At 36.6% G+C, this 10,860-nt stretch overlaps 1 protein-coding gene across 2 annotated transcripts; it reads right to left on the bottom strand.

Annotated features, from left to right (window-relative positions):
• Positions 1–1,941: 1,941 nt before the first annotated feature.
• On the bottom strand, positions 1,942–10,468 carry LOC132844719 (cytochrome c1, heme protein, mitochondrial). 2 transcript variants are annotated; one of them, XM_060868465.1, is made up of 7 exons: positions 10,269–10,426; positions 7,870–8,060; positions 7,303–7,429; positions 6,359–6,516; positions 4,581–4,741; positions 2,915–3,015; positions 1,942–2,225 (listed from the first exon to the last, which is right to left on the bottom strand). In XM_060868465.1, exons 1-7 carry the CDS (start codon positions 10,344–10,346, stop codon positions 2,121–2,123), a joined length of 921 nt encoding a protein of 306 aa, XP_060724448.1. In that variant the 5' UTR covers positions 10,347–10,426; the 3' UTR covers positions 1,942–2,120. The 2 variants fall into 2 exon arrangements, with proteins under 2 accessions (XP_060724448.1, XP_060724449.1); XM_060868466.1 differs by lacking the exon at positions 7,870–8,060 and having other exon boundaries at positions 10,269–10,468.
• Positions 10,469–10,860: the final 392 nt, after the last annotated feature.

Raw genomic sequence — 10,860 nt, 5'->3', positions numbered from 1 at the left:
AGAAGAGGCTTATTTGCTGCCCTCCGTGACACCAGGCCATCCTCCAAATGTCTTTGCCTCACAGATGCACTCACACCTGCCTGCTGCCATTCCTGAGCAAGCTCTGCACTGGTGGTTCCCAATCCTGCAGCTTAATCAACTTCAGGAGACAAAGTTGTCCTTGAAGTTCCTGCTGATCCAATAAATGGTTGATTTAGGTGCAATCTTACCAGCTGTAATATCCTTGCCTGTGAATCCCTTTTTGTGCAAAGCAATGATGACTGCATATGTTTCCTTGCAGGTAACCATGATTAACAGAGGAAGAACAATAATTTCAATCACCGCCGGTGATTCTAAAGCTTCCGGTCTATTATTCTAACTTATTCAGCATGACAGAGTGACCTCCAGCCTTGACCTCATCAGCACTCTCACCTGTGTTAACGGGTGAATCACTGATGTCAGCTGGTCCTTTTTTGTTAGGGCTGTTTTGTAATGTTTTGGAAATGTTTTGGGTATTAAGTTAATTTTCATGGCAAAGAGTATAGCAATTAATTGCAATTCATCTGGTCACACTTCATAACATTCTGGAGTATATGCATAATTATAGTTTATGTAAAAAATCATAGTTTTTTTCATAATAAAAACTGAGACAACAGACTTTGCTAAAACATTTGGTTGTACTTATCCTACTACTCAAATCAGGACTACAATTCTTCATCTCATACATTATTGCATACATTTCATTCTTCTTGATAGACATGAACATATTATTAGGGTTGGGAGAACAGCTCTTTTCTGGTCCATATCCTCTCTCAATGCTAGTTATTAACTGCTTGTTCCACAAGGCTCTCTTGTAAGCCCACTACTTTTTCCATTTTCAGGAACCACTGCAAAGGCAAAAGTCTCTATCCTACAAAAGCTCCCAGCAACTCTATAATGTTCTTGTCAATGTTCAGGACTTAATTACTCTCTCACTCACTCATTTTCTACCGCTTATCCGAACTAATTCGGGTCACGGGGAGCCTGTGCCTATCTCAGGCGTCATCGGGCATCAAGGCAGGATACACCCTGGACGGAGTGCCAACCCATCGCAGGGCAGGACTTAATTAATTACAAGTTAATTTTGTGCATTTTGTTAAATAGATTTCCTCTATGTATCTTAAGGCTAGGTACATACAGCTCTGTGGTAAACTGGCATGAAATGATACTGTATCTTGATGGCTCTCTGATTAAGGTTTATTTGTGAACATTCTATGCAAAAATTTTACATGACACTTCAAAGAAGCATTTACATTTTAGTTCAAAATTTCTGACCCTTTTTGTAACTTAATAGTAGTAGTAGGTCATATTATGCCCAGTTAGACCACTGTTTTTAGGTCATAATGAACCACATTTGGAGTTTGTTTTTCTGCAACAGCATTAGATTATTCTGATAAAGTTAGATCAAGCTTGCCTCATTACAATATGCAGCATTTATGCAACTGTAGGACAATAATAATGACACTCTTCCCCATCCTTCAAGCTGTAAATGCACAGCTGCTTCCTGAAGTAATCCACAAACATGCCATTCCTACTGTATTTCTTTTGCTCTCCAGACCTGAGGGGTACATTTAAATGCCCTAGTTCTTATTTCTTCATCTGGAGCTTTTAGCCCCAGTCACTCACCTCCTGTAGCTGATTAAACAAAAATCATATATCCGAATATACTAAATACTCATTGTTTCTTATTGTATATCACACATCTCTCAACATATTAACATTGAAATTTTTAAGACATTTAGTGTGGTTTGTATTTTTTCTAATTTGATTGGTAAATGTAATGATTGATACTCCCACTATCATTGCCTATACAGAATAGGTAGTGGACTGGAGTCTTAATGTTTTTTTAAGCTGTGGGTAGAGATATGACTCTAATGTAAAGTATAAATAAGACAGAGAGAAAAAAAATCAAAAACAGAAATGTTTTGATTAGATAATTTATATTTATACAGTAAAACAAAATGCAGTTGTAGTTGGTGGCCATTTCTCAGGTCAGCAGGCAATGTGGAACTCTTCATGACAAACCAGTGCATGTTGAAAAGTCTGACAAATGTGAATCTGGATTTATCAACTGTGACAGAAGCTGGACCCTCTGACCAGCTTTATTTGGGAGGCCTGTAGGCGATCTTTCTGCTCTTCAGCACAGACCATTTATGTCTCTTCAAGTAGTAGACAAGCGGAATAAGGATAGCTGAACCCATTAGTAACTAGAAGGAGAATGGGGGGAAAAAAAAGAAGCATTACACAAAATCCACACCAGACACAACACACAAGTGACCATATAATCCACAATGCTATCAGCAAAGTTATGCAATTAAGAGAAACCACTTTTTCCTTATTTGTTATGGATAAGTGAACAAACATATTTTCTATATAGCTGTACCTAAGAGAGATGAGCAAAAATGCTTGTGAGTAATCTAGGCATACAATTAAAGGATATAAATTCTTTATGCAGAATGCAACACCCAACATATGCTCTCTGTGCTGTAAAATTCACTTAATGGCAAGAGCAATACTACGGTGGCCGGGAAGTGCAAAACAAATGAACAAATCCCAAAACAAATTAACAAATCCCAAAACAAATGTTTTGGGATTTGTTAATTTGTTTTGGGATTTGTTAATGTGTTTTGGGATTTGTTAATGTGTTTTGCACTTCTCGTACAATACGCTTACCATGCATGATTAAATCAGATACAGTGATGTACAAGAAAACAGAACATTAGCTTATGTGGTTATCATACCATTCATTATTCCTACCATTCAAGCCATAATTCAAATCACACCCAATAACCAACCAAAAAAAATACATAAACATAAAGCTTATGTATCTGTTTGTATCAAGAACAGTACAAAAGATGAACAGCAGAACTGTGGAAATTGTAATGCAGAATTCAACCTTTAGTCCCATGCGTTTGCGCTGGTCATGCTCCGGCTCAGCAGCCCATCTCAGGAAAGTACACACATCTTTAGCCACCTGACTCATTGTGGCTAATGTTCCTATGAAACAAGAGATCATATTGTGTGAGAAATTCTGAAACTCTAGGTCTTTTCATTCACAATAATTGGCAAATTCTGTGTGTACTCTTTTTTTTTTTTATTGTATGTGAATACAAATGTTTCAAGAAATCATTCCCCCCACCATTACACCACCACCTCCAGCCAGAACCACTGACATAAGGCTTCATTCTACCGAGCATGCCACAGCTAAAGTCTGGATCATATGTCTAAGTCAGCACAATGTTGTAAATACAACTCAGGAACTCATTTCTCTGTGACCCAAACTTTCCAATTAGAGAGCACGTTAATACCAAAATGTCACAGCAGTTGCCAATACAGCAGTATTTTTTTTTTTTCTTAAAGATCTTTTCTCATATGGATTTTCATCCTATGCCGTCCCTTTCCCCCTACCACAACTACTTGAACATCTACTTGTGATCTAAAAATTCCTATGCATGGCTTCTACGGAGCACAGTATGCTATTATCTCATGAAATGTAAGTTTAAGTACTAGATGTAATATAAGCAGTATTTCATGATGAATACCAAACTATATTATGCAGGCTCTAGAATGTAATTTTCAAACTCAATGTGCCATGTCATTATGGCTCTAATATATAAATCATCTGCAATTTGCACAATTGTGTAACAAAGCAAATGTTGTGAAAACTGAACATAAATTGAAGCAAATGCAGGCCTTACTGTGCATCTCCCTACATAACTACAAAGGCTTACACACAGCTGTCACTAATGCTGTATTGCTGGGGCAATGATATATAAAAGCAGTTAGAAACAGCAGCTAATGCAAAGGTTTGGTGGCTCTATAAGGCTTTAGGCTTCTGATGGAAGGTTGAGAGTTCAAGCCCTTAAACCCTTTCTGCTCCCAATCTAGCTTTACTTTTGTCTGTTTAAAAGTCTGTCCAAATATCCTTTAAACTTGAAAGTCTGTCCAAATATACTGCATTGATTATGTTTTCACAGAGAGGTTTAACTGCACTAGATAATGAACTGATTGATTATTATAATAAGTAAATTAAATATAAACCTCGCAGCCAGAACTACAGTTAGAGCTGTTTTTGCAGAGAATCTACACCATCTGACCAATCACACGTTCACCTGTGTATTTTTCTAATGTAGCATGTAAGTTTCAGACAAGATTGTAACATGTGTTTGTTTACATGGATAGAAGAAATGTCAATCTACCAACACCTGGCAAACTGCATATGTCTGTTTAATCAGGAGTTCATTTGGGATAATAAACATTCTGATAAAAAATTCTTTGACAAAAGGTTTTCCTCTTAAACTAACCAAGAAAACAGAAATAAATAAAAATAACCACACTAATAATGAAATCTAAAGATCCTTATTAAGCTGGAAGATGGTCAAGATAGCCTTTGACTTACATATAAACACAATTTGCCATTGAAAAAATAGTAATATTATAGTTGATAGTTTCATAATACAAAAGTCAATAAAATTAGGAGTGTAGATTAAATAATTACGTGTAAATTCGGAGACAAAGAGATACTTGAGTGACACTTTTGGGAAGCTTTCATCATGACTCACCATCATCATATTCAAGCACCTCGTTATAAATAGGTGGCGCCATTCCAATTGCCTGGCCTGGGAAGAAGGGGTTGTAGTAAAGGCCCTCTCTTATAGACACACCTGCTGGTGGGTCACAGTAACCAGTTAGTAGAGAGAAAATGTAGTCTTCACCTCCATGCCTGTGTGAGAGACAAAACAGAGAGACCAACAAAGAGGGAGATTTCATTTTAAATGGTTAGTCAAATGAAATGGTTCAAAGAGATTAGACTAACCATATATAAATGTGTGCATACAGGTTTTCTTTTTTCTAAAACATTTAAAAGGTCTGATATTATTTATTGAAGGATTTTCTGTCTAGTTCTTTCATGTATAATCAACGCCTGTCATTCATCAATGTCTGATGTTCATGTAATTAATATATAACTAACTATAAAGGGCAAACCATACAGCTGATTGTGCCTGAGCCCCACCTTTAGTTAACATAATGGCTCCAGATTCTCCAGTAGGGGGTCCTAAATGTATCCGTATATTGTTTGAAGACCATTTGTTACCAGGTATAAAGTCTGGTCACACAGACAGTACCTGGTTAAGTTCCAGGAGACAGCTATGCTACACGAGCATCTTCAATAAACACTTTTCCCATGAACTTGGTCCAGCTACCCTTTTTTTTTTTTTTTTTTTTTTTTTAAACATATTAGAAGCATTCTAGGGGGGCACGGTGGCTTAGTGGTTAGCACGTTCGCCTCACACCTCCAGGGTTGGGGGTTCGATTCCCGCCTCCGCCTTGTGTGTGTGGAGTTTGCATGTTCTCCCCGTGCCTCGGGGGTTTCCTCCGGGTACTCCGGTTTCCTCCCCGGTCCAAAGACATGCATGGTAGGTTGATTGGCATCTCTGGAAAACTGTCCCTAGTGTGTGATTGCATGAGTGAATGAGAGTGTGTGTGTGCCCTGCGATGCGTTGGCACTCTGTCCAGGGTTTATCCTGACTTGATGCCCGATGTCGCCTGAGACCCAAGGTAGTTCGGATAAGCGGTAGAAAAACAGTGAGAGAGAGAGAAGCATTCTAGTACTTTGGCGAGCCATGCAGCGACCAAATTAAAGGAAAATCCAACGGTACATTGCATTAATTGTTTTTAAATCACAAAACCTAATATTTTAACTGTGGTGTATAGAGTTTGTATATCTAGTATAGAACAAGCATTGGTCAGAAAAAGTTATTAAAGGAAAATATTACATAAATTACAGAATATATAATGATATATTAAAGGAAACATAAAATAATGTGGACCATGTCTAAGGTAATTTGCTTCCCAAAAATGTAACTGATGCTTTTGATTTGACCATGTGCAAGTATGAAGACGGATGAAGGAGCAAGGAGTCCCCTGTAGCACGAAATCATGTAAAAAAAAAAAGAAAAAGTGTCAAATTTAATAAAGATTCGTGAAAGTCATTTTAAACTTAGATTATTAGTTCCCTTTCTCGACTCTATTGCAGTAAGAAAATTTATTAATTCATTCCTTATTCAAATTTAAACTAAAGTAATTTTTTGGAATTAATTTTATTTTTTATTAAAAAGTCAGAAATGTAGGATATTTTATCTATGCAAGAAGACTGTAGAACCTAATGAGCCTTCCTGGTTCAAATACGACTTAAACTGCAGTGACCTTGTAGTGTTTTGATCGTGTCTAATGTACTGTACACATGCATGCAATTTAGGCTGTATTTGTCAGTTAAGACCACTGCAATGTTCTAAGAAAGCCATATTCCAGCTTCCTGCATGTCCACACTGTGTGTTACCTGGCATTGACGATATAGCTGAGGTCAGGGGGCAGAGCTCCGTTGTTGGCAGCACGAGCAGCTTCAGGACTGGAATATGGTTTCGGGAAGTAATCAGAAAGTTTGCCAGGCCGAGTGAACATTTCTCCTGCCTCATCAGGTCCATCCAGAACTTCAATCTGCAAATTATTCATACCATGATGTTAACATTGTATGATGTTTGCAAAAAAACAACCTGGATAAGAGAAGGCTCTTGGCTACGATGTACAAAGTTTTACAAAATGAGCAAACACAATAACTTAGCAGTTATGCTAATAAGGACAAATGTTTGCATTCATCTTACTTTAGAAAAAAAAAAAACTGAGAAAAGTTTACATCCACATATAAATAGCACAAGTGATTTTTTTTTGTCTCCCTAGCAGGTCAATATGTTTAGATTATGTGGCTTGTAGACGGCAAATGGTCTGTGCTCTGTTGTTCACTGAATTGTGTGGCAGGGCTAAGCTTTTCAAATTAACTATAAATCTGATTACTCTTTATGTCATTAATAGATATCATACTTTGTTTTTTGGCCATGAGCTGAACCAGGACAAAGTTAGTCAAAGACAAGCAGGACTACTACTAAAGCAGGACTACTGCACTACTGCACCCACAGGTTGACCTTCCCCAAACTGTGCAACCTTCAGGACAGTGTTACCTTTTCAGTCTTATTTTGTTTTCTCATTTTGTCTGTTAAACTAAAGGTTCAAAACTATAGTTTTTACTGCATTTTTAAAAAGGTGTCCAAACTTTTCGGGAAATTGAGTTTGTATATTATTGCTAATGATGCTGAATAATTTCAATGACAAATACAGTAAATCCAAATCAATATTTTCAACCAAACCAACCCTTCACTAATGTTAATTCGCATAAATACATATAAAAAATGTACTTAGCAGACATTCACCAACAATGAAGATTGTTACCTCCTCAGCTAATGCTTTTGCCTCCTCCTCTGTGTGTGAAACTCCCACCAAGTTACGGAAGGCCAGATATTCCATACTGTGGCACGCCGAACACACCTGTTTGTAAACTTGATACCCACGACGGATGCTACAAAGACATAAAATTGTGAGCTAAACTAAATGATCTGATTTGGATTTGCTGATTTATGCATGTTTCAAAAGAACTCTGTAATCTGTTTGAAAAATGTCTTTTTATATGAATACTTCAAATCATATGAGCTACCAAACCAAATGACAAAGTGTCTGAGCGACTGTCTTACAAATCCTTCTGAATATAGTTTAATAAAATCGAATTTAAAGCGTACGGAACTTCCAAAAAATTCTAATGCAATACTCAACTTCTATTAGATTTTCAAAATACCACCAGTATCCCTGCATTCCATTTTTGGAAACACTAAAAACCAAAAAAAAGTTTTATAATAAATCGTTTTTAGTTATGATTTTTAAGCTAACCATAACGTGAGATCAAAATCTAAGCAGATATAAAAATCTAAGAACACGTCTTGTTTATTCTAGGACATTTAATACCTGCTGTGGTCGAGAGCGGACACTAAACCATTATGGCTCCAGGGATAACTGGGAGGATGCAGCTCCAATTCTGAAGCACTAACGGACTGATGGAGCACCAGAGCCAGTCCTGCCCCTCCTGTAGTTAACACTCCCAGGGTGGTCAGGGCCAGCTTTCTCCCCTTTGGCAAACTGGAAAAGGACATGTTGAGCTAGAAGACACATAACAAAGATCAGGATCATTCATCTGAAACATATGCAAGCAAAACAAGTGCACTTCAGTTAAGGTGGTTATAACCAATGAATAATAAGAAGTAGCAGATTGTTTTGATTAGCTTTAATTCACTGTCGATTTAAAGATGAATGGAAAGCTATCAGATAGCAGTTATCTAGCAGAAGACTATCTTTATATAGCTATGGATAAAATGCAGCATCATGCAAGATAGCATTAGATTTCTGATATGCAGTGGTCTGTACATAAGTGGTATTTTTTTTATTGGTTAGTAAGTAAGTGGATAAATTAATCAATAAATTCTTTATTGATAATCATTTACTAATTCCTAGCAAATTAATTTCTGGCAAAGAAACACGGTCCTTTGGACTCAAAAACATGTTACAGCCATGTCATGCCTGTAATCTTTTCTTTTCACTTAGTTTCTTTTTTTTATATATATAGCTCTCAAGCATTTGACATGCTAGTGTTTCGAGGTGTTCGAGAGTTGTAAATACTTTGGCAATAAGTGGGAGCTGGAGTTTGGATTAACACAGTTTCCGAGTCATTCGGCTGATGTCGAATCAATCTAGCTTGGATATCTGCAGGCTATTTTAAACATATTGATTAAAAATAATTCTGTAATTCTGTAACCGTTTGTATTCATACAAACTGCATACTAAAAGGTCTATAAAGCACTTAAATATTAAAAATAAAACTGGAATTAATTCTAGTGGGTTTATATGTAAAAAGTAGTTCAATATACTGTTAAAAATGATGTAAACTAACAGTTGGGACTTTGTAGGTGAACTGATATTTACACAATCACATTCCTGGTAACAAATATTTACACCATTCTGTCCTCAGAACATATAATTTATACCCTGTAGCATAAAACGTGCATAAATTTGACAACATTACTGCTATCAGACGATGCAATTTTAACACACTTATTATTAAAATTATTAAAACAGATGTTTATATGTAGTGTTTTAATACATATGGTAACATGTAAATCAGCTGTCAAAGTGTTTCAAAACCTTGGCACAATGTCATTCATAATGAATGATTTTTTTATTCTGAGGTGTTTCTCCTCAATAATTACCGCATTTACAGTATTTAATTCATTATTTTTCTGCAATTTGCAATTTGTTATACATGATTTGTGGGGTCATTCTAAATTTGTGGGGCCAAACAAAAAATAGTAGCAATTTGAAAAGATGTGGTTGGCTTGATTCATGTGTCTTGTATGAAAGACCTGGACTGTCAACCTGCCCAGTTGGTAGTAAGTCTGTAGGGAGAGAACCGGCAGGTGTCCAAATTAGTGAGAACATGGGGAATGTTTTGTGCTTTTTTTTTTCTAATGCAAGACATATCAGAGATTGCTGTACCTTCCCTAGAATAGATTAGTATGATGACATTAAACTTGTACTTCATCTGATCAATCGTTCCGTTTCTTTGGCCAAAAGCTGCGAGATGACGACAACGACAACGATGACAACGATGATGATGACTGGCTTTGTCGTCGGTTGCCATCAATAGGAATGTCAAAACTTATTTTGAAAATGTGCTAGTAAATAAGTGCTGGAGATTGAAGCTTGGTGCTTTTTTAAAATATCAATTAATACCTAAAGCTTGCATTCAAAACTCAAAAATGTCATGATGTTTAAAGAGGTGGGAGAAACTCAATCCATCAAAAGCCAAATTAAAAAAAGTCTCCTTTACAGATAAACTCAAGAGTACAAATGGTGTCAGCTCTAATATTTGATGTTGAGCAAATAAAAAAATAATCTGAAAAATAATCACAGTACTATAAAGGACTTAAAGATCATTTAGGTAATAAATGTAGTAAGAAGTCATTCAGGTAACTGATCTACTGCAATAGAACAATACAAGGCTTTAGACCACCAGATCATCCAGTTTAGGTCAGTGATAAAAGATTCCCATTGAATCCAAAACTCGAGCTATCAATAATTTTGTAACCTTTGGGATTAGATCAGATCAGATTTAGCACACTGAAGAAACGCCCTTATACAAGTGCCACTGTGACCTTTAGCTCAGTCTCAGAGGAACACAGCCTTTAGATTCTAGCTGCTCAAAGACAAATAACACAATTAATGTACTTAGGTTAATATGTATATATGTATGTATACATATATAATTATGTTTATATTAAATATAAACATATACATATATATATCTAACGTACCCGAGGTACGTGCTCCGTTTTTGGTGCATGTAAGAAGGTCCTACCGCACCGGGACACGACCAATCTGAGCGCCGCCATATTCTTCCGTTTCGGATAGACTTCCGCCGGCTGCTGCTGCTTCTTCCTCCTCCTCCTATTCTTCTTCTTCCTCTTCTTCTTCTCATATGACAACCCACTAGTAGCATTTCCGCCACCTACTGATATGCCTTTAACTTTTTCTCACAACGTCTCGGTGTAGAGTAATATGTATAGAGTAATATGTATAGAGTAATATGTATAGAGTAATATGTATAGAGTTATATGGAGTTATATGTATGGAGTTATTTGGAGTTATATGAAGTAATATGAAGTAATATGGAGTTATATGTATGGAGTTATATGTATGGCGTATAACCTCCCTCTCTCTCTCTCACACACACACACTCTCTCTCTCTCACACACACACACTGTCTCTCTCTCTCTCTCACACACACACACACACACACACACTCTCTCTCTCTTCTTTCCTTTGTCTCTCTCTCTCTCTCACACACTCACTCTGTCTCCCTCTCTCTCTCACATACACACATTCTCTCTTCTTTCCTTTGTCTCT

This window comes from Tachysurus vachellii, chromosome 4 (assembly GCF_030014155.1).
Source record: "Tachysurus vachellii isolate PV-2020 chromosome 4, HZAU_Pvac_v1, whole genome shotgun sequence".
Classification (NCBI taxonomy): domain Eukaryota; kingdom Metazoa; phylum Chordata; class Actinopteri; order Siluriformes; family Bagridae; genus Tachysurus; species Tachysurus vachellii.
Note: the sequence above shows the minus strand (reverse complement) of the source record. Positions and strands in the feature narration are given on the sequence as shown.

Bases quoted from the DNA above. Each gene is read 5' to 3' on its own strand.
- LOC132844719 (XM_060868465.1), bottom strand. From the start codon at position 10,346: ATGGCGGCGCTCAGATTGGTCGTGTCCCGGTGCGGTAGGACCTTCTTA. The intron at 8,061-10,268 runs GTACGTTAGATA...TGTGTCTTCTAG, and splicing joins AAACGGAGCACGTACCTCGG to CTCAACATGTCCTTTTCCAG. The intron at 3,016-4,580 runs GTGAGTCATGAT...CTTGTTTCATAG, and splicing joins GGTGCTTGAATATGATGATG to GAACATTAGCCACAATGAGT.